Source organism: Salarias fasciatus, chromosome 18, assembly GCF_902148845.1.
Source record: "Salarias fasciatus chromosome 18, fSalaFa1.1, whole genome shotgun sequence".
Classification (NCBI taxonomy): Eukaryota; Metazoa; Chordata; class Actinopteri; order Blenniiformes; family Blenniidae; genus Salarias; species Salarias fasciatus.
The window spans coordinates 23,033,829-23,057,948 of record NC_043762.1 but is presented as its reverse complement, the minus strand read 5'-3'; the positions used below and the strand labels follow the sequence as shown (position 1 = coordinate 23,057,948).

The 24,120-nt window shown below is 47.1% G+C and overlaps 1 protein-coding gene across 1 annotated transcript in view; it reads left to right on the top strand.

The window, feature by feature from the left end:
• The window catches only part of LOC115405641 (probable G-protein coupled receptor 158), a 70,725-nt gene that overhangs the window by 40,384 nt on the left and 6,221 nt on the right, over positions 1-24,120 (top strand). The window contains exons 3-9 of the mRNA XM_030115276.1: positions 1-85; positions 4,350-4,561; positions 7,171-7,239; positions 13,040-13,149; positions 14,250-14,488; positions 19,266-19,404; positions 23,365-23,470. The exon at positions 1-85 is cut by the window's left edge and continues 18 nt beyond it. Of these exons, the coding sequence (XP_029971136.1) occupies positions 1-85; positions 4,350-4,561; positions 7,171-7,239; positions 13,040-13,149; positions 14,250-14,488; positions 19,266-19,404; positions 23,365-23,470 (960 nt within the window). The remainder of the gene's footprint in view (positions 86-4,349; positions 4,562-7,170; positions 7,240-13,039; positions 13,150-14,249; positions 14,489-19,265; positions 19,405-23,364; positions 23,471-24,120) is intronic.

Genomic DNA, 24,120 nt, shown 5'->3' with positions numbered 1-24,120 from the left:
CACGGATTTGTTTTGGACAAGTACAAGTGCCAGTGCCGGAGCGGCTTCTTCCATCCCAGCCGAGTGGCGCTCAATGGATTTAAAAGTAGGTTACAAATCCCTCTGCAGAGTAAAAAAAAACGCGCATTGCAGCGAGACGTCAGATCAAAACTCCGGATCCTTCAAAGCAGGCTTTTGGGACTTATGAAAAAAGGAGCCGAAGAAAAAAGCTGTTATTAGCTGACAGTCACGTATTGTGTTTGAAATCCTGGCTCCGGCTTTGAAGGGGCTTCCCGGGCCTCCAGGTTACGAAACCTCAGGTTCCAGTCAGATGGTTCTGACTGCTGCTGTAGGAGCGCCTGCTCGGTTTCTGTTAGCAGAGCGAGAGAGCCACAGGTGGCGTTTGAATCACAGACCTGTTGGATCCTGTGTTGGCTGTGTGGGAAGAGAACACACCTCGGTGGAACAAATTAGAACAGAGGATTAGTCACACTTTGCTTTAGCGCTGCCATTGTTTCCCACTGATTCATTTAGAAACCAAGATGCTCGACAAGGATCCTCAGTGTTTGCAATCTGTCGTTGCACTTTGTTATCATGTACCTAAAAGGAAGATTTGTACGTGGGAATTAGTACAGCTCCTCATTAGGGAATATTCTACGTTAAAGATAACCGCCGCACATCGCCGCTAGAGGCTGGAACAGAGTTATTAATCTCAAACGAGGAAACACATTAGCTCCCGAAAACAACAAGCAGCCAACGCAGCGCCAGAAGCACTCAACAGGTGGCAGGAAGAACCTGGGCGGAGTGTTTTATCAGACATGATGTGAACATGCAGACATAAATCACAGTGCAGCATCACAAACCGTGAAATTAAAAAAAAAGGGGTCATCTCTGTAATGAAACACACACTGGGAGAACAGTACATGATGAACATTAACAACAGTCAGAGGCATTCCTAAGCATTCCAGAGACGACCAGGTTGCATTTTTCACAGCTGATCCTCAGATATAAAACTCTCAGATCCAGGAGCACGGGGCCCGGCGGTCCTGCCTCGCTGGACGCCGCCGTCGCTGTTATTGTTTCTGGACTCATGCATGTCCTGCAGCCGTGGTGCGCACGTGCAGCAGCAGGATTCAAAACGTTCAAAACGGAAATCATCTCATTCTGCCCGATCGGACTTTATATTCACAGATACTGTGAAGAACTCAGGAGTTGCTCTGTTAAAATGTTAATGGGCAGGTGGGGTCGTCGCTGCTCTGCAGGATTCCTCCTCTGCTCGTACAGGAGCCTCGGTTGCTCCTCTTCTATAATCGCTCCTGCCAGCTTTCCTGCAGACGTGAAACACTCCTGCCAGCACAGCCGGACTCGTTGTCAGGTTTTCCTGAACGACGATGCTGAGATCCAACGTGAGGATTTCATTCTGTGGATGTTCAGGGGAGAAGAATCATTCTGACAGAAAGTAATGAGAGAAACTCAAAGAACGAGGGTGAAATTCTGTGTATTTATAACGGTGGCAGGCAGGGAAGCATGGAAAGACACCAATGAGACAAAATAACACACTCGATCACATGTTGGAAGCGTTCACACACCTTCACTGCTGCGCCAAAGCACCTTTAGCTCATCCTTAATGAGGCTGGAGCAGAGACAAGGAAGAAACAGAGCTGATGGACTGCAAGAAGACTATAAATGGAGAAGCACACAGTTCACTCACATTTTAACTTGAATGTCCACATTTTCCAACTCATTCTCTTGAGAAACAGATTATTTCATTGCATTTATTTATTTCCTCTGTATTGGAATATAATTCTTTAAATGCTCACGTATTTCATTGAAAGTATAAAACAGTAGAATTAAAGCAACACTAAGGAACTTTCAGTTTTCATTGATTTTGGCGGCGCCAGTGGACAAAAGCGGTAGTGTTTTTTGCCTGAACGAATACTACAGTTCCCATGAGGACTAGCGCGCGGCATCATAAAATGCTGCTCCCGGTGGCATGCTGTCGGACTGAACTCGCCTACATTTGTTTCCAGTGGCTGTGTGAAGGATGGATAGCGACGAGGTAATGGATCTAATGGTGGCTAAATAATGTTATATCATGATGTGACGCATGCCGTAAAGCAGTCCGCACATTTGGAGCTTTTTAGTGTGCAGGGTTCCTACCACCCTCCTCACAGCTGCTTTGTCCAAGTGAAAGCAATACTGACGCCCTCAGCCCGTGACAGAGGGGTCATTCAACTAGTTGTAAGTCGATGTATCATCACAAAAGATATTAAAATGTTTTATTAAGGTTGAAAAGTTCCTTAGTATCGCTTTAAGTGATTCAGAGCTGATGTTTCTCCAGAGCGGCGGCGGTGGCGGCGGCACCGCGCCCCGCCACCACGTTTTCTCTGTAAGGTTGTGCTTTACAGATAACTGTAAAGAAACCATTGTTCAGCGACAGCAGGCCCAAATGGAAACGTGGTGATGAAACAGGCGAAGAACGACATTGCTCTTATGAACGTGCATTATCTGGCCTCCTTGGAGGAAAAATGACTCTTAAAGCAGTTAAGATTAGAGATCATTGCAAAAAGTAAAAGGAAAAGCTCTAAACTGCAGAATCCAGAAGTTTCCTGAGGATCTGTGACGCTGCTTTAGCGGTCTGGGAGGATGCCTGGCGCCATTCATTCATTCATCGCCAGCAGAGAGCTGCAGTGTGACTGAACATCTGGCCTCACACTGGATGTGAGAGGCCGAGCAGGGAAATGGTGGCTTCGCCGGGTTCCCTCCATCCCTCTTGCCTTCGTCGTGACAGGATTTGTTCCGTTTTCAGACGAGCAGCTAGCGCAGCGTGAACACGGTTCTAATTTTCCCGCTCAGCCGCATTTCAAACGACTGGAATCGTTTCCCACAGACGTCAGGAGATAACCGGGACTGTCGGAAAACAGTGTGTGGCTCAGATGAACAGCGGCTCTTCTTTTCCGAGCGAGAGGAACCTTCTGTGGAACAAAGGAGGAGGAAAGACAGCATTTCTGTAAATGATGCTGTGGTCGACAGACCGGCAGCAGGCTGTGCTCTGCAGTCGTCTTAAAAAAAGTCTGATCTTTGCATGAAGTTTAGAACATGTTTATTTTTTAATGCAACACTTCTTATTTAATTTTCTTGTGACTGTGCTCTAGAAGTGTCTGTTTCAATGGGTTGCCACTGTCTGCTAGTTTTTTTTAAGGCATTCAGTCAAGATTCAAACCATGATTCCTCCCACTCAAAGTCAAAACTTAGCCAGCAGCAAAGATGATGGAATGAAGGGTGCCGTGTTTTAAAATACTGTATAATGTGGTCTGAAAGTGTTGCTGCAGGAACAGGGAAGACAGTAACTTTAACCATACATCATGGTTTGAATGTGGACGGAAACACAGGCCAGTTAATTATGCCTCCAGTTAAAACCTTTGAATGCAGGAAAGCCACAAAAGAAGCGGCTTTTATGAAAACACTCACTCCTTTCCCTTTTTCCATGAACCTTTAAACACAGAGAAACAAACAAAAATGCAAATAAAACCACTTGATTTTATTTCTTGAGCCAATGACTGAAAGACTGCTGCTGTTTGAGCGGTGGGTGAATTGATGCTGAAGTGGAGGTTTGGTTCTTCATCCCAGGCTGCCGGGCTCAGAGCAGCTCTCCTCCCTGTCAGCGTCGTTATCAGCTCTGGAACGTTCAGAGGCATTACATGCTTATCCAACATCATCTTTCTGGAGGGGCGGCATTGTGGGTTTGTGGTGAAAATGAAGGATTCAGATTACAGACTGACTCCAGATCCCACCGCAGCAGAAACGTGGCGTGGATGAGAAATGTTGGTGCAGTCTTCACAGGTAATTGATTCAAATTCCAAGCAGCTTATTGTGCAAACTGTGAAGACTCTCAGGTGCAAAGGTGCGAAAGTTGACCTGGGAGTGAACGAATGAGCCACATCCCGAGATTAAACAGCAACAGCTGCAAATATACTGACAGAGAGAGCAGGCTGGCAGTACTTTACCGATCTCTGGTTCAGGGCTATCAGTTTCAAATGATTAACCCTGCAATTTGAATAAAACTGAAACGAAAGCTCAATTAAACTGAAGACAGCTGCAATGCTGATTCCTTAAATGTATAATCCTAAAGCTGTTCAGTAAATCCGATCTGAGGTACTGTGTGCATTGTGCACAGCAGCTTCTTGTAAGTTAAAACACCTAAAAATGTCAAAATGATTAAACAGCAGGGATGAACTGAAGTTCAGGACTGAAAAGCAATCTGCAGTAATATGAATCTACAACCCTTGAAGTTTGTTCTTTTGCTGTTTGATTTCTCCGAAAACGATAATCTGCGGAGCTGCTCACCTGAACTGTCCTCACCTCCGCAGGTAAGGAGCAAGGCTCTCACAGGGACGAGACGTCCGACGCGTCCAGCAAGTGTCTGCCGTGCCGGGAGGGCTGCCCGTTCTGCCGGGACGACACGCCCTGCCTGGCGCGGCGGGACGGCGCCCTGCGGCTGGCCGTCGCCTCCTTCCAGGGCCTGTGCATGGTGCTGGACCTGGCCGGCATGCTGGCGGTGTACCGGCTCAGGAGGAACAAGGTGAGCAGGGCACACCCAGGAATTCTTTACTGATGGATTCATGTCAGCAGCGCGTCAACAGCCGGAACGCCGTCGCCACCAGCGTCCATTTGTGGACGAAGCACCAAACTCTGAGCATCCCGTCGCAACCAGCCACGGAGTAAAGCCACATCACTTTGGCCTTTTTTCACTGTAATAAATCCATGATACTGTAATAACTCGCTAATAATGTGAAAAGATATTTGACCGATTTTCATCACATTGTTTCAATACTCTAATAAGTTTACATGATCTGAGTAGCTTTAAAAATCCTTTGAAAGTAATAATTGCAGCCAGTATTGTAGCATTCCTTCACTTTTTGCAGATTTAGTGCTGTTTGCTTAAAAATAAGCGGAGTTGACAGAACAGTCGTCATATTCATTCGCCGAGGTTCCAAACTTGCTCGGTCATCGTTATTAAAACATTTTTCGCTGTTTCAAGACATTACTGGTACGTTACTGCGTGATTGGCTTCATGGCGTTGTTAGTCACGCATCTTCTGCCAGCGCAAATACAGAGGTGAAAGGAAAAGTGCGGTTTAAACAGCTTTCACGTTGTTTATAGAATGAAGTAGAACAATATCCTCACCCAGAAGACTTTTCTGGTCCGAACGGTGCTTCGGGAGAAGTTTAGATCCAAAATCGAGTGGCGGACATCCGTATAGGTCTAGCTCCCAAAACGGCTTTAATCGTCCAAAAACTCATTCGTTTCAGCAAGATTTCATCATGGTCTGCTCACGCCTCTCCTCCACCACAGCCCGGTGTCGCCAGACACATGTTGTGGTTCTGTTGACCTCTGACCTGAAAGCTTTGTTTACGGCCATGCGCAGTACGGCTCTGGCAGCCGTTCTTCTCTGTGCCTCTGCGCTCGCCTTTCGATGAGCTCTTCATGTATATTCTGGCTCCAAACTGTAAGGACGCCCTTCATATTCAAGGTTCTCGTCCACAACATCTTCATCCGACAGATATTTGTTCATTTTACACTAAACTGGAAAAAAAAAAGCACCGTGTGTAGCCTCAGGTTGCCCCGGAAACGATGAGCCGTACTGCGCATGGCGCGGCAGCCGTGAGCAAAGCTTTCAGTTCAGAGGTCAACAGAACCACAACATTTATCTCTGTAATATGTTTGAAAGAAGTCCAGAGGTGTTTGGCAGCGTGAGGATGTTTATTCCAAGAGCAGATATCAGAAACATGCGTTAGCATCGGCAGTCGAAAAAACACACACACAACAACACGGCGGCTTCCATAGCTCCGTCACACCACCGCCTAGACATATAGATATAGATATCTAGATGTAGGTGTCTAGATACGCGTGCACGCCAAGTAGTAAATTCAAATGGAACATATATCTGCATATATGACAGTCTCACAACCGGGCTGGAGGAGAGGCTGAGCGGACCGTGATGAAATATTGGTGAAACTGAAGAGTTTTTGGACGATTAAAGCTGTTTCAGGAGCGGCGTAACCGATGCCCCGTCTGCTAGCAGTATACGGATGTCCACTGCTCGATTTTGGATCTAAATTTCTCCCGAAGCACTGTTCAGACCAGAAAAGCCTTCTGGGTGAGGATATTGTTGTACGTCATTCTATAAACAACATGAAAACTGTTTAAACCGAACTTGTCCTTTAAAGTAACCCGATCGTATTTCCAACCAACAGATGGTCAGCGTGCTCTCTGATTTTCAGTTTTTACAGTGAACACACACCTTTATTGCTGTACCGTCTCCTGCGGGAGCTAAATGAAGACAGTCCATTTCATTTTACTGGCCTTCACTGTTTTACTCTCTCCAAACTCAAAGAGGTTTTGGTAACCTGGCAGCTCCACAGTGAAGCCTCCGACAGTAAAGCCTGATAAATATGCAGTGCTTGCAGTGTAGGATAATTACAACCAGTCCTCGGGCAAAACTGAGATAAATCTTTCCTGCTGAGCTATTTATAGAGGTTTTTGTTGTTGCTTCAGATTCTCCCACATTAACTCAGTTCACAAGAAAAGTCCCTGGAGAACCCAGGATTTACATGAACAAAAAAAAAAAAAAAAAAAAAAAAAAAAAAAAAACCTTCTCTGTGCGGATAATTAAAAGCTACCCGGAAAAGTTCTGCTGTCGCTTTGTGTTTCGGAGAAAAGATAAATCCAAATTTCTATATATGTTGAAGCCCTCTATTTGTTTCTTTGCTTTGACTCGGTGGTTTATTATTTTGGTTTATGTTGATTATTTTCCAAAAGAAGGAGCTCCGGCTCATTAAGGGAATTACTGTGAACAAACAGCCGCGTCGATATCACCACAACAAGATTTGAAAAGTAAATCACAGCGGCCCCCAAAGGACAAAGCACAAAGAAGAGAGCTGTGAGAATCGTTTAGGAAAACATGCTGCCAGTCCAGAACAAACATGTTTGAACAGCAGCAGCATCACTGACGCTTCAGCTCCTCGGGATCAGTCCCTCATTAATAAACCGTCGCTGCTCAGATCAAACTATTTGATCTTCTTATCTTACGACAGCAGACAAGGCGTTTCTCAGGGCCCCTTTGGCTCATAAGTCATGAATAATGATCCTCCTCCGACGGCAGGCTGACGATGTCTTCTGTTCACGCAGAGCATCCGGACGTCGGGGCTGGTCCTGCTGGAAGCCATCCTGTTCGGGGCGTTGCTCCTCTACTTCCCAGTAAGTCTGCCTCCGTCTCACCTGACGCCCCGGCTTCATCAGGACCGATTGTCTCTGCGGTCGTTTAAAGTCGGCATGTTCCTCTGGTCAGGACCGACCTGCCGACGCCGTCAGGGACGCTTTGCTGTTAATGGACGTTTCTCATCGTTCAGCCGAACATCGGCTGCGTACAACATTGTTCCAAACAGTTTTATCATGACAAAAAAGACACTTTTTTATATAATTCTCATGCGTCGCGAGTTTGACATGAACACGTGATTAAATGCTCAGGACGCCAGGACGTTTATTTCTGATGAGAACACTGACCTAAGACCAGCTTTCAGGAGGAAACTGGGTCAGTACCGGAGTTGAGAGGAATGGACGGTCCGTCTGCTGAAAGAGCCGGTCCCGTTTACGGTCCGGTCCTGTACCAGCCTGTGGGTGTGTGAGTGTGTGTGTTTTCGCTGCTGCTCTCAGCCCACGGAGCACCTGGAGCGCCGCGTCTTCAGAAGGGAACAGATGGAAGGAACCTGTGTTAACAGGGAGAAGTGATGCATCCTGGGAATGCAGGCACAGACTGCAGAACACAGAGCCTGATGGCTGGACGGCAGCCATGTTCTGAGGGGGGGGTGAGGTGGGTTGTGGTGGGGGGTCTGCTGGGAGGAAAGAGTTCAGAGTTTGGCTCTCAGGATGAAGGCGCTAAACGTTCAGGAGAGCTTCGGTGTTGATCCTCGGTAGTTTCCCGTTGTGCTGCCGCACACGAAGCGCTGCAGGCCGATCGGTCTTTCCTCGTGTCGCCACCGTTGCCTTCACCTCGCTTCCGTCCAGCCCCCCCCCCCCCCCCCCCCCCCCCCCCCCAGCCCGGCTCTCCCCTATAGTTTACCCAAAGGAAGGCTCAAGTGCCAAAAATAGCTCCTCAGAACCGTCCTGCCACACTGGGATGGAGGGTCTCTGCTTCCTCCTCAGCTCCAGCTTTCTTTCTTTCTCATTTTTGGCAGCCCCCTCTCCCCTCATGCTTTCCTTTCTTTCCTCCTCTGCTTGTTCTCTCTCTCTCTCTCACACCTTTGCCTGTCTCCGTTCCCGCGGTCGTAACGTTTGCTGCTTCCCTTCCCTCTTCATCTCCTCGCCGCCATCGCCAGCCTCCTCGCTGCAGCTGCTCCGCTCCGGTGCTCAATGCATTTTTAAACAGTCCATCAAGTTCTTGCACAAGTTGTTTTAAAAATACTTCTGCTGATTAATTGATGGAGGAGGCTCGGGAGGCTGGACGCAAACCAGAGAGCCGCCTTCTCCTCTGCAGTGTGAGAGCGCGGCGTTTCATCGTGGGTTTAACGTCCGCACGAGCCGAGCTGCAGAGTGGGTGCCATCCTTTCTGTGTGTGTGTGTGTGTGTGTGTGTGTGTGTGTGGTGTGTGTGTGTGTGTGTGGGCAGAATGGGGATAGAGCCGTGTGTTTATGAGGCTGCACGTTTCCTGAACGTTTGTGCTTGGATTTGCATTTCTGCATTCATGTGCGGCCTGTGGGTGGAAGCGGCGGCCTGGCCTACTTTACCTCCTGCTTTCAGAGCGCTCCATGTTGTTTTGGCCCGTCGAGCAGACCGGGCGCTCCGGCAGGAGGCAGAGCGATGACGGCGCCTCGTGGGAAGCTAATCCTGAAGGCCGGTTAGCGTCAGAGTGAGGGGGAGGTGTTTTGAGTAAACATGGGTTAGCGTCACTCCCTCAACCTGCTCACAGCCAGTTTATTCTATTTGACAGGATCTGCGTTTGGTTTTGTGAAGTAAAACTGTAAATGAAGCTCAGTGTGGTGAGAAGTGACTTCACTGTGACCAGTGTTTGGTATGTCGCTGTGAACTCCTCACGTTTAGGCGCGTTCAGAGGATTATCTCGCTCCGTCTGTGGTCACATGACTCACGCCCCCCTCTGTAAGCCCCTCCCACTGTACGGTTTAACACCAGAATCAAAGTCGCAATGTGACAAAGCCAGGCTTTAAAGTGGGAAAAATTGATCCTTTTCTTCACGTCTTCTTCTTTGGTGCAGAGCGACACAGAGGCAGTGACAGCTGGGTCTGACAGGTGCTGTTAGAGAAAGAGAAATCCACAAACACCTCTGTTCACAGGTGTGACTGGTAGGTGTTATTCCGACAGTTCCCCATCTGCCCTGCAGGGCGGCGCAGCTGCGGCACAAAACACGGGAGGGAAAATGAGTCAAAGACAGTTCAAATGAAATGAAGCTAACTCTTAAAACAAATCCCATATGGAGCTGTGGTGAATAACGTTAAAACAATGCCGAAATGTTGATGTGCTCTAATTTTCTTTGGCATCAGACAACTACAACAACACTGTAAACATCTGTTTGCGGACTTTATACAATGTTTTCAGAGTTGTATCACTTCTTTGACCTTTAAATGTTTTCTGAATCACTCTTTATTTATTTCTTGCCAAATTCAACATTATTGGCTGCAACACTCCGGTATGTTGGAGAATTCTCAAACATCAAGTTCCACCTCTGACTTTCCCAACACGACCTAAGGATGTTCCCTCGCTCCAACTCTTCTGTTTGCATCCGACTTCACTCAGAGTTTCTGTGATTGATCAGCTGTCAGATGCACACAGACGGAAATCCCGACCCGTTTTCTGCAGGATCAGAGTGAATCGGGGGCTTTATCTGCCCCGGGATCAGTTTTGTCTCCCAGTGTTTCTGCTGGGTGTGGAGCCGCTCAGCGTCGGGCTGCAGTGAAACGCAGGGAATATTTACATTTAGGCTGTTTTTGGATTCTGGAGGCAGCTTGAAGGCTTGAAGACGTTGTAGTCAGTCCAGAGAGTAGACCATGAGCGCCGCCATGCCAGCCGACTGGTATCCAAGTCATGAATAATACATTATAATTCATCCCCTTTGTTATTAATGCAGTGAATCAAATTGAGATAGTTTTTGAATTAGTCTCAGCGGAACACCCAACGTCTCTGCAGGAAATATCCCTGCAGTAATGTGAGCCGACACGTCGTCTTTCATACTCGTCCGTCTCACGCCTACCAGCTGATCTGCCAGGTCCTGGGCCGCAGCGGCAAACAGGAACATCTGTTCCTGGATGTGAAGCGGCCCGGGCTCTCCACACTCATTACGAGGGGCGGCGGCCGGAGGGAAGCTGCCGCCGCCGCCACGGCGCTCGGTGTGTCGCCGTCTTCATCAGGAGGTGTGAGAAATGTCTCTGTAGCCGAGCCGAGCCCAGACTGGACGGCCTGCAGGGTGGGAGCTTCACACTCCCACAGCCGATAAGAAGCATTGTTGTGGTTTGTAATAAAACGTGCTTCCATTGAGAAATCTCAGTGTCAAGCTGTGATTTGGTGAATTCCAGTTTTCACGTTGGTCTGCTTTCTCCTGGAGCTCGTCTGGCTCCAGCCGGCCGCAGCCTCGGGGCTGGAGCTGCTGCCCGGCTGGCTGCTCCACATGTTCTGCCTCTTTTCCTGAAAAGAAAGACGAGGCTACAGGTGCTGAAGCTGCTGAAGCTTAATTACTCCTCCGTCTCTGGATGCCAAGGCTTTGTGAGAGCGGGGATAAATCTCTCCCCGTTTTCCTCCCAGATCCTTAACGGCGCCTTCAGTACGATCCGTCTGAGGTGAAGTAGGAAGACGAGGCAACTCTGACCTTACTGCTTCAGTTTTATCAGGGAGTCTCATCCAGAAGTCCCTTTTCCTTAAGAGAGACACAGTTTGTCGTTTTTCTGTATATTCTGCAGCCTTTCTAAGATCTCAGGTTCGTTCTGTGATCACTGCTGTGAAAAAAACAAAATCCTTCCATTCTGTGGCATGTTTTTCATGTCTTTCTAAGTTTTAATTTGAAGTGATAAAAGTAATGAACCACGGGGGTTTGGAGGAAAACAGCAGTGTTAAGAAAATTCAGTGTTATTTAAAAGAAAAGGTGAACATGTTTCTGCAGCTTGGGAGGTTTTTATTCCACTGTTTTCATTTAACTGTGTCCTGAATACTTTATTTTCCAATACTTTCAATTTAATTTGAGTTTTATATGCTTTCCGACATTGATTTCAGTTGTTGCTGTTTCATTTTTATAATTCATGATTTATATTTGGTGTTATCTGTTTTTTTCAACATCAGTTTAACATTGTTTTAAGTATATCTTAAATTAAGTTTATCTTGTGTCCCCATTCTTATATTTTCTGTTTTCTTCTGCTTTTTGGTGCTTTTTGGTGCTTATTGGTGCTTTTTGGACGTTTTATCACTAATCAGTTACTTCGCTCAGCACTTTGAACCTGCTTGAAAAATGGAATATAACAGCCTGATGGACTGCTGGCTCAAAAGATTCTTAAATCCTCCCCGGTACTCATACTGCATATTGCAGGTGTACTCAGTGCGTATAAGCTTTATGTTTTAATCTTATCACATGAAATCTGAAGATGCTGCAAAAGATGCTGCGAGATGTTTGTAACTCTGACATCCAGCAGCAGGAGTGAGAAATAACACACTTTGATTATTTATTGGTTTTCCAGGTTCATTTCCTGCTGCTTCGTGGTAGAAACCTGTTGTTCCTGAGTGGACTTACAGCTGGGATTCCCCACAGCGTTGCTTTGACTGCAGAGCAGCCTGACGTTGTTTCACCTGAGAGCATTTCTGTCTGTTCCAATGCGATCGATGACTTAGCGTGGCTCACAGAGCGGATACCGTCTAATGAAAGTGAAGTGAATCATCTCAATTTCTTTTTTTGGTCACTTTGTAAAAACTAAAATTACTGCAATTCTCCAGATCAGAGTGTCCAACAGCTTTAATCCATTTTAAGTTTCATGACCAGTGATGCAGGCTGTGCTGGATCGACTCCAGCTGGTCACCATGAGGAGAGCCGGTGTCTGCTGCCTGGTCGACATCCAGCATCCCAGGAATCTTTCTCTCAGTACAAACACGACGCACAGCTGAAATCCACCGTAAAACCCCCGAGTTAACAAGGAGTCCTGACTTTTCTTAATATTTGAAATGTTTTATTCTTGCACTAAAAAGTCAAAGCAAAGATTTTTTGAAGCCTGACAGCATTAGAGCCATACTTTGTGTGGTGAACTGCTGTAAATCCTGAAAAACAAAACATTTTTAAAGCGGGACGTTGACCTCGTGGTTTACATCAAGGAGAGCTTTTATGTCAGATTGAAAGTTCGCACTTTTTGTGTGTTAACAACTCTTGCATGCAGTATTTGCAGTTTTTTTTAGAGGTTCTTAAAGTTAGACAGTTCATTTCCCCAAAGGAGTGAATGGATGTGAATTTGAAAGCCCAAATTAAGATGAAAATGAACACCTATCTTGATAAAAAAAAAAAAGTAGTCGCACCGTTCAGAGAAGATTCATCTGAAAACCCGATTCAGGACTTCTTCACTTGGCCAGAACTCGGCCAGCTGAGTCCACGTGTGGCGCCTTGCCGAGCGGCATCAATAACAGCGTCACGGATGGAAACCCTGATTCTCAGGCTTCATTTTGAAGCATCGTCTCCTCGCCTTCTGTCAATCTCATCAAGAACTGTAACGGCTCAGATAAACTTCCCATCCAGTAGAAAACCACAGGCTGGCTTTTCCCTCCTGGAATTTCTGAGCTTCAGTAGAAATCATACAGAGAAGCAAACGCCGGAAACTCGAACCGCGCAGAAAGATGAAACGGGTTTGCATAATAGAGGCAGATACAGAACAAAAATGAGCGTGCTCACATTCCACCTTCCAGAAGATTCAGATCGTCTCCCATCGCTTCTGATGCTCCCTTCCAACGCTAATACCTGACACACACACACACACACACACACACACTCGCGCGGCGCTGACCCTGCTGCTGGTCTCTGCAGGTGATGATCTTGTACTTCAGCCCCAGCGTGTTCCGATGCGTCCTCCTGAGGTGGGTTCGCCTCCTGGGCTTCGCCGTCCTGTACGGGACTGTCCTGCTCAAGCTCTACAGGTAAAACTCCTCAGCACTCCATAACTCACCTGAACCCAGAACCAGACGCCGCTGGCCGCGTGTCGACTCTTTAGTCCGGCTTTTATGTTCTATGCCTGATACTGCGGTAATTCTCGCGTTCATATCCTTTCCTCTGTGTTTCACTCCTCTATAAGCAGTATTTCTATTCAATCTTACTTCCTAACTTTTATGTTTTTGGTCTTTAATACATTTTTCTTCTTCTTTTGTGGTAAATATACAAACCTTTTTATATGTCTCAGTGATTTATAAATACTGACTTGCATGTTTTATGTTGTCATTCTTCATATTTCTATTTCATACATTTGTATAAATTTACATTCATTAAACATATAAGTGTGTATGTTTAGATTTTTTTTTCTTTTTTAAATTATAGTCTGAAAAGTACACAGAAGGTGAAGACTGACGTGAAGGTGAAGACTGGATGTGGAACAGCATGTTATCTCTACATGATATGAATTATTCCCACTGTAAAGCTAAGAATACAGACGCCTCTCCTCTCCTCTCCTCCCATCAACCTTCCAACCACTTCCTCTTCTTCTCCTCCACTAAATGAGCGTCTCTCCTTCCTGCACGTTTGAATTTCACATCATCCGCTTGCCGACTTCCTGTTCTTCACCAAGTGCTGCTGAGATGGAAGGAGGAGGTCAGAGGCCGCCACACGTCTCCCTTGGCAAAATTACCAATTCTTTTTTTTTTTCCTGCCTCGTCCGAGTGGCGGGGTGGAAGTGAGGCCTGAGGGCCGAGCTCTGCTCCCACCACCTGCTGAAGATACCAGATGGATTCGTCGCAGTGTGATGGAGAGAACACATCGGAGCAGAGAAAGAATAGAATCTGCTGCTTTTCTATTCGTCTGGACAGTGAAATCTCTGTATTTACAGGCTGCTGGTCTCTTTATGTGGCGTCATTTCCAACAAAATACACTGACGATACAACATCTGCAAAGGAAATGATTTAGTACCAGTAATAACCTGTATGGAATGTAGGGAATAGGAAAGTATAAATGAACCTTATTGACTGAAGACTGGTGAAAGTAATGAAATAAGACTTCAGTTGTTCCTCCTGCCTCTCTTCCCCCCCAGGGTCCTGAAGGTGTTCCTGTCCCGCTCGGCCCAGAGGACCCCCTACATGACCAGCTGGCGGGTCCTGCGGCTGCTGGCCGTCATCGTGGTGGTGGTGCTGTGGTTCCTGGTGGCCTGGACCTCGGCCGTGTGCCAGAACCCGGAGCCGAGCCGGGGACTGATCGCGGCGGGGCTCACGCCGGAGGGGCTGCAGTTCAGCATGTGTCTGCTGGACCGCTGGGACTACATGACGGCCGTCGGTGAGGACAAACTGTGGATGTCTGGATTCGTCGGGTGTTCGTATAGTGCTGACCTGGACTGCATGGCGGGCGTCTCTGTATGATCCAAAACGCAAGTTCACAACAGTGAGCTGTTCTGAGCATGTTGTTAAACAGCTGGATCAGGGTTTGGATCATTCATCCTGTTCCAGTCTGACTCACACACCCACTATCCGAGTGTTTTCAAGCTTCACAAACTTTGGTTTCAGTCGCAGTAGCAGGTTTTACATGTGTTTTATTGATGACTGATGTCTACTGATGCAATCGTCATGATTAAAAGTTGTCAAGTCAACTAGACAGGAGTTTCACCATCTGATGACGATGGATGAATGTGTGAGTAGAAAATGGATGGATGGATGTGGATGAATGTGTGAGGTCTGTAGTCCCAGTCTGGGCTGAAGTTGGCTTTAGGCTTTTCTCTTCTACCATTTTCCCTCAGACCATTTTAATTGGCCCCAGACTGAAGATCCATGCATCCATCTTCTGTACTGTTGAATCTGTTTCAGGGTTGGGGGTTCCACTCCCTGTGGAGACCGGGTGCATCTCAGATCGGTCACCAGTCCATCACAGGGAAACCAGAGATAACCACACTCTGATTCAAACACTGGGCTTAATGCGTGTTTTTGGAGTGTGTGGGAAACCGGAGTATCCTGAGAAACACAGAACATGCAAACATGACTTTCCTGCCCTGAGACCAGAGGACTAACCACAACACCACTGTGCAGCATTGAAACCTGACATTCAGCCTGAACCCATGAGCCAGATGATTCTCCTGATGCGTTTTTTGATGTGCTCCTCAGAATTGGGGAATTGGTCACCCCATGTTTTTCTTCTGAATGCTGCTGCTGTTCCTCCAATTGTTTTAAATTGCAAACCAATGCATCCTCCTTATATACATTTTACACTTTGTCCCAACCTTTTGGGAACGGTGGTTGTAAAGGTTAAATAACACTCTGAAGTATACATCCTGCACGTCCTTTCAGCCTCTTATTTTCCCGGCCCTCACATTCACCGGGTTCAGACTGTGAAGCAGATTTCCTCCAGTCAGACTGAGAAAGTCTATTTTCTGTCCGTTATTTGGACTTCCTGGCCACTGTGGCAGCGAGCAGAGCAGCTGCAGCCCTGGGCGGCAGTGTGAGAGGCTTCCAGTCCGGAGCCGCCGGGTCAAGAGGCAAATGGCCACCGTTTAGGAGCAGCTGGACACACAGCGGCAAAAACTAACTCCTGACCTGAAACGCAGCTTTTAGTAGCTCAGCTGAACTTTCTGACATTCTCCTGCCGGTGCAAGTATTGACAGGAAGTGGACCCAGTTTTCAGCCTGAGGTAAAGTTTCTTCCATTGTAGGAGTTAAAAAGACGGGTCAGATAAAAAAGCGCGGGCCGGTGGAATAGTGGTCTGCCTGGCTTCCTGCTGGAGGAACACAGCGCTGCCTGTTTCAGCAGAACACGAACTGCTCAGAAAAACACGCCGGCTGTGCCGCAACGGCTCCTTTCACTCGGTTCCATGTCCTCACAGCGGCGTTCTGAAAAGCCCCCGCTTCCTGTTCCGCCTTCAGTTGATGCATTTCTGAATGCTGACAATGGCGCCCGCCGTGTTATCCACCTCTCCTCACACACACACACACACACTCGTCGTAATAAATGGTTCCGTGTGGAAAGTTTACAAAGGGGAGCTGTAAAGAACCAGGCCGAGCGCCGCTCCTCTTCCTGTACCTGGTGCTGCACCGGGTTTAAAGCACGGCGCTGCCACAGCGAGGCGCCGCCATCTTTTATTCACACTTCCTTTTATCCCAGGCGTGTCTTCAGGGAGCTTCACACCATGCTACATCTCCGGTCTATCACTTGATAAAACCATGAGATCTTGTTCAGGAAAACAGAAATTGTGAACTGTTTAGATCCCACCTTGTAGGTGTGCATGATGAAACATAACATAGTAGTGATTAACATGATTAACATCACGCGGTTTAGAGTGGAGGTGGCTTGAGGAGTCCAGGGTAAATATCAATCCTCCACACTCCATCTTTCCTCTTTGCGTTTGCAGAAACTGCAGTGACCAGCAGAGGAAGCAGACAGAAGAAACACTGGGTTATTATTTGTTTTCGTTCTGATTCAGTTAAACTGAATGTGGCCAGAAAAAGACCATATTTGAACCCTGGAAGATGCCAGACTACCATGTGATGAACAGCCTCTCCTCCTGGTTCTGGCTCCACCTGGCGCCCTAACCGGCCCGTCCTTTCAGAATAAGTACCTGTGGCGTGGTAACAGGCTTTCAAAGCGTCCAGTGTGCTGTGGAGTTGCAGTTAGCGTCCCTCAGGCGGCCTCGCGTGTCCGTTAAAGCTGCCTCCTAAAGGCAGATTCTCCAGAGCGAGGCAGTGCTGTGCTCCTCACTGACGCCGGTCTGTCAGCAGGAAGACTAATCTTGTTGGAGAGAGGAAGTGGACGGATCCCTGAGCGGCGCCCGGCCTGCCGCTGAACGCTGACAGACAGCAGAGGAGGAGGCAGGGAGGAAGCAGAGAGCAGCTGTGAAGCTGGAGGCTGGGTGGGGATGTGGGCAGCGATGCAGAGAGGAGAAGAGGAGGGCCGGGAGAGAAGGATGGCTAAGGATGCTCTGGAGACGGCTGAGGACCAGCGTCTCCAGAGACAGACAGAGTGTGTGTGTGTGTGTGTGTGTGTGTGTGTGTGTGTGTGTGGAGCTGCGGCAGCCTACAGCAGACACAGTGCTTTAGAGGGAATCAAACAGGAAGTCCCTGCAGCTCGCTGTGTATTTCTTCATACTGACTCGGGACAGGAAATCAGGGAGTCCCGCGGTTTGTGAGAAAACACACCCGAGTGTCGAGACTCCGCCGAGGGACAACAAACGCCCTGCAATGCTGCTTGGGAGGATTTTTATTCGCCGTGGCGAATGTCATCGCGGTGAAACTCTTTGCCTAATTGCGCTTCTGTTGGTTCTGTAATGCTGTAATGTAACACGCCTCGGCCTGAATATACATCATTCATCCTATTTTCTACTGAAACGCAGAACAACAGCGAGCCGAGGCAGAGCAGTGCTGATGATGCCAATAATAAGTAATTAATGTGAATCCACGATTAATCTGAGTTAGTCACAGTGGTTCTGACTTTCCTCGTGGAAGCAGGTCTTCATTCTCGATCAGCGGCTCGGCTCCCGGTAATTACTGATGATTTATAGACAAAGCCCATTCATAAATATTAACATGCTGTAATCACTGTAAAGACTTCATGGACTCTCATGCCGGCGCCATTCAGCAGCAGTTTTTGACAGCAGGCTTGTAATTATGGGATTTTTATACGCGGCACGTCGGAACCTGGGAAATAGTTTTTTTTTTTACATTTGGAAGCTCATTGTCTCTCCTAACAACAGTGAAGGATGCATAATGTTTTTGTTCGACTCGGGAGAAAAACATGATGTATTAGATCGCTTCAGGACATTATTTCATATCTTCAAAACGCAGCAACCCTGAAGAAATTCCCCTCTTCACATCCAGAAGTAATTACTATTGATTTTTGGAAGTGATGTTCTTTAAAATTTCATTACACTGACAATTTAGATGATAATGAGCTATCTGTAGGTAGATTGATAGCAGACAGCCAGCTTGATACACACACTCTGTAAGCTGCTGTGTGTGAAGCTGTGTGTGAAGCTGTGTGTGAAGCGTCGTGGAGGCAGGAAAGTGTGAGCACACACACTGAGCAGAAAGGGTTTCTCACCGGAGACCGCCGCCTTCAGAACGGCAACAACACAATCCTCTGGACCTTCTGCTTCTTTACGGGCGCCGGACCCTTTGAAAACTGGAATACAGACAAAACAGTTAGAGTTCATGAATATAGCTGGATTATCATAGCTGCTGTTTTTGTTTCAAACTCTTATTCATCCCTGTTGAATTGCCTGTTCGTCAGAACGTCTGATAAACTGCCTCATACTATAGGACAGGCTTACTTTATGCAGTTTTCCTGCCGAGTTTAAAAAAACAAACAGGAAAAGACTTGGCGAGCAGGACGAAGGTTCAGCTGCAAAAAACACAACTTCTAGTTAGTTAAAACCCAGAAGAGGCAGCAAACATGACGTTTACTGTTGCAGCTGTTAAAACTATTTGAAACATTCACTCTGAGTGCTGGCAGGGTCTCCGAATGGTGTGAAACCCTCTCAGGTGATGATTTAAAAGCATCTAAACCTACTTGAAGGAGGAGCAAGTGTAATCCATGAGCTTCTAAAGACGTCGTATTGCAGGGAGGCCGAAACACAAATATGATTAATGGAGGGATTTGGGGACTGCAGAGTCTGGAAAGCTCTGCACTGTGAGGAAAATACAAAACTCTGCAAACACCCTGAAAGACGGAAGCGTGTGAGTCCGGATGCATTCAGGCTCATTTTGGAATTTCTTTTCATGACGTTCGTATAAAAAACAGAAAGGCAGCGTTTTATCCTCTGGAGCGTGTTTACTGGGCTGTGAAGGTCACTCATTCATCCTCAAGTCCTGAAAACAGCTGGACTCTGTGGTTGATCACATCTGGACAGTTTTCAGGAAGATGAAGGTTTTAAATACGAGGAAGTCTTCCTCTTCTCAGCCATGCTGCAAAATCACATCGCAAAACAGCACGGAGCCTGGAACCGGTAAGATCAGCAGTGACTGTCCAGGATGGGTTTGGCTCCAGAGTCCAGCCTCCTCGCTGCCTGTTTGTCTTTCGTGCTGGTCGACCTCGTCTTTTCAGCGAAGCGTCCTTGTTTCCCTCTCGCTGCTCAGCTGAGTTCCTGTTCCTGCTGTGGGGCGTCTACCTGTGCCACGCCGTCCGGAGCATTCCCTCCGCCTTCCACGAGCCGCGCTACATGGCCGTGGCCGTCTACAACGAGCTGCTCATATCCGCCGTCTTCCACATCATCAGGTGGGTGAAGAAGCTCCTCAGCACAAAGTGAGATGAACTGTGTGCGTGAGGAAGGAAAGGAGGAGAACCGAGGCTGAAGGAGACGAGAATCTGGCGAAACAGGACTTTCTCGTCCATGTCGAGGCTCCATATGACAATACAAACAGAGTCACACACACAGCTTAGTGCAGAGGGTTTCTGCAGCGCTACCTGTCCTCTAATCAGAATCGTGGCGATGTGCTCCGGCTGAGCGGCGTTAGAAGAGCAGCACACGTCCCATGAAAGGCAGACAGCTCAGCCGGCCTGCATCAGGGAACGAACAGAGTCAGCAGAGCGCAGTGGAAGGAGGTGAATAAGAAATGTCTTCTCTCAACAGAGACACAGCAGAGACGTTCTGAGCCAGAGCCCAAAATAACCTGTCCCCGCCCGTCTGTCTGTCTGCGTCTCACAGCAGGGGATCAGAATCCAGCTCGGGATTATTTCAGTTTCCGATGTCTTCTACAGGTTTGGAATAGAGAGCTTGCAAATGCAATCGATTCTTTATTTGGAATAAAAATGCTTATAAATGTGAGCAAAAACTATTTGAAAAGGGGCGATGGCATCTAAAATTTTATCACAAACAACATCAAAAAAGTTCAGAATTCATTGTTTGGGTGTGTTGGTCCGTCACAGTTCTCACTTCCTGCTAAACAGTTCAATCTGGAGAAGGCCAGGAGGCAGCAGACATGGGCCATGTCTTCACTCTTTCCTCTGTTCATCCCTTCATGTCTGTTCATGTGATCAGTAGCTTGGGTGTCTGTATGGGGAGACGGTGCTAAACCCCGGGAGGGAGCTGCCTCCACCGAGCTCAGTTTACTGGTGTTTCGTTCTCAGCTGGATGTTTCCTGAGTCCGTCCCTCAGTGGACTCTCTGTCCCGTCCGTCCAGGACTGTCTGTCCTCCCAGATGCCATGGCGCTCGAGATGACAAAACGTCCAGGACCAAAGCCAGGTCCTGGAGGTCCGGTGTCCTGCATGTCTCCGCTGTCTCACTGAAATAATCAGTATTCATATAAATGGCTGCCTGACAGGTTTTCTTCTATGACAGGAAGCTGTAAAGGCAGTGAGAGACGTGGAGAACAGGATCATAAATGAAGCTGACGCCTACATGTGTTTGTTGAAATGAGCTCCTGGGGGTGAGACTGCAGACATCAGGTGTGTTAGAGGGACAGTAGATGTAAAACTGGCAGCAACAGTTGATAAGAACGAAAGATTTCTGGGGTGAAACCTTGAAATTCCACAGAAAATACTTAGGGTTGTTTTGACTCTACTTACGGAAAATAGTAATACAAAACCTGCAATTTATTAAAATGTATGGAACATTTAGAAAAAATGCAAATGGATTTATGCCACAAACATGTTTTATGATGGACAACTGGAATTTTAAAGTATAAAACTTTTACTGTCGAAGATATTAAAGATAAGGAGCTGGGGTCGTTTTTGTCCCACTGATGCATCCGAGGGTGAATCAACACAGAATATAGAATCCAGCACGACACTCAGAACTGAACAGCCGTGTGATCAACACGAGCTGACGAGGCTGAAACTGTGAGAATATGCAGAATCATCTGATCTGATAACAAACAGGCAGCAGTTTGGACTCTGTAGTCACTTTTAATCATAATGCAGTAAATAAAACCCCATTTTAGTATAAAGTGTAGCTCAGCGTGAGTTCAGTGCAGATTTAGAACACAAGTTCATCAAGTGCATCACAGTCCCGCTTTAAGACTGGATCATTGGATGAACGGAGTTTCTTCCTGTTTCACTGAGCACTCTGAGTGTTTCAGCACTGTTCAAAGAGTTAGAAAAAGGAATACACTTTCAGAAGTTCTCAGGAGGAAAGTGGTTCTCTAGTTTGCTGCAGGAGGAATGAAGATGGTCAGTAGATTTTTTTATAATAAAACGTTCACGGGAGCCTCAGGCCAAAACTTCCGTCTGACACCGGTTTCTGTGATAAAACTGTTCCTGCTTGAATAGTCTTTCATTTAAACACACTCCCACCATTGCGCTCCGCTGGACATGAAGGGAAAGATCTCATCCTGTTAATCTGGAGAGAAACTGGAAGTCCACTGGGATTCCTGTCACCTAAATGAAGCTGCTCTGGTTAGCTGGGAATAACAGCGAGGCTGTGCTTCTGCTAGTGCAGAGATAAGGCTGCAGGGACCGTTCAGTGTGTGTGTGTGTGTGTGTGTGTGTGTGTGGCTCCATAAAGCCATCCGTCGGCGTTGGGCACCAGTGTTATAACACTGTTTAAATTAAAATAGACGAGAGAGAGCGATCCTCAGTCACTGATTGAAAGAGAAGCGTACCGTATGTCTGGAATGATTGGAGGTCAGATTGGACCCAGAAATAACACGTCTGCTGTTTTGTTCTTGGAACTGTTTCTGTAAGATCAGCGGCAGCAACAAAACGCTGAACCCGAACGCCGACTGCAGCAGGGTCACGAGGTGGAAGCCAGCAGCCGTTTTACTAAAGTACATCAAATCCACACTGATGGAAAAATATGTCCTGAAGTTCTGCACTCAGACCGAAGGAATCACTTTAGATTGTCATTATTTGGAGATGATCATGGCCTCATTTGACTGTTTCTGCTGATTGAAACTGCTTTTAGAGGACGTGAGCTGCTGGACTGTGGCTGCAGGATCCCTCTTAATGACTGAGAGTGAAAAACAACCAGGAGCCAAACTCTCACCCTCCGCTCACACTTACAAACAAATGCAGGTTTATTTGAGTCTGGACATGGAGGAATCTAATAACTCAAAGAACTGAACCCGTTCTCATGAATACGGTGCTGATGCTGAACGCATCTCCAGTAATGGTGAAGATGATGGCGAGAAGCATTTCATGAAACCCACGAGCTCCTCAAACAGCTGGAGGTCATTTCAGTTTCCCGTTTCGGAGCTTTGGTTTCTGTGGAAACAAAAGTCTGATGTGATTCCAATAACTCATAATGGCAAGAACAGAGAGTGTGTTTCAGTGGGATTTAAAGCAGGAAGAAACACGTGTGGCACAAATGGAACAATACACAAGCAGAAATCTCTGCAGCATCAGTTCACAAACACACTCTGGCAGAGTACAGCACACACACTGAGAGCAGAGGCTCAGCCAGCGGTCATGTGCCTCATTTTCACCCCGAAATCTAAAAACAGGTTTATTTTAAAGGTTAAAATAGTAGTCAGTTCTTCTCTTTGGCCATTGATGGCCTGGCGCTGTGTGGAGCCATCGGCTGAGGCGAGCAGATGCTTTTCATTTTAACGATCCGGGAAAACGACGGCGTGAACAGGTTCACGGTCTGCAGATGTGAGCAGTGAGTCCAGCTGTCGGAGGATGCCGTTCCACTGCTGATTTCTAAATACACAGAAACGCCGAGCAACGCCTGAGGGGAGCAGCGGAACCCGAGGGTTCTCCTCCTGAAGAGGGCGGGGAGGCGTGGCCGTCTCCGCGGTGCACGCCGTCTGATTAACCATCCTTCAGAGCAGCGACAGGGACGAGCAGAGCAGATGTGTGTGGCTGTGGATGTGTCTTAGAGTTTTAATCACCAAATTATAGACTACATTTGATGTGTGTGTGTGAGTAAACACACACAGAAGCAAAGAATCCACAAGCCTGCAGTTGAAGAAAGGATGGAAACGTCTCTGCCCTGAACTGCTGCAGGATAAAGACCATCTGCCTCAGTCATCAGACGGCTCCAGCAGGCCTCAGACACTCTGAACCTTGCTCTTTGTTTTCAGTTCAAAGCCTAAAAGCCCATAAAATACTTTTAAAAACAACAGTGGTTTGTTTTCTGGCGTTTTCTCTGGATCTGTGTATAACGGTGATCCTGCGTCCTAAAGCTGCATGAAGAAACGTCTTCTAAAGTGTGTAGATTCTCCTGCAGAGTTGTTGTGTTCACACAGTCTGTGTTTGTGTGTTTGTGCTGACGCTGCGGCGGCGGCGTGCTGCAGGTTCTCCCTGGTTCCCGGTCTTCACCCGGACTGGATGCTCATGCTGTTCTTCGCTCACACTCACCTGACGGTGACAGTGACTCTGGGCCTGCTGCTCCTTCCCAAGGTGACATTTTCAAACCTCAGTCACGTGGTTCCTGTCTCTTTCTCTGCTTTTATGGTTCAAGCAAAACCCGAATGACTGAATGCACAGTTGAAAAATCAACTCCTGTCTTTACCGGTTCCTCAGCACGATCAGTAGTCCTAATCAGGCCTTTCCGCTTCATTTTAGTAGCCTTGGAATTTATGAAGAATCATTTTATTGACTGATTTTGACACATCCTAAATCATCAGTGAATCCTAAAGACTGTATGAAGGGTCTTTTAAGGAAATCTGACTGAAATGACATATTTACTGATTCACAGCTGAGAAATGAAGAGTTCATTCTTCTCACTGCATTTCTGTCAGAAGCTATAAAGTTTTATTTCTTGCCATCATTAAAAAAAAACCTTCGGCAGCAGCACAGTTGATCTGTTTATTTCATGTGATTGTCTTCAACCTGCCAGAAGCAGGAATGGTACCTGGTTAAAAAGAGTGTCGTAGAATAATGACTGAAATTCAGTCTCCAGTGCATTATCTCCACGATCACACTGTTACTAGAGCTGAAGAGCTGAAAGTGAGCTGACAGCAGGAAAATAGATAACAGCGTCATTTAATGTTCTCATTTCAGGCTTGGCCCAAATGAACGTCACAAGTATAACTGCTATCACACGGATG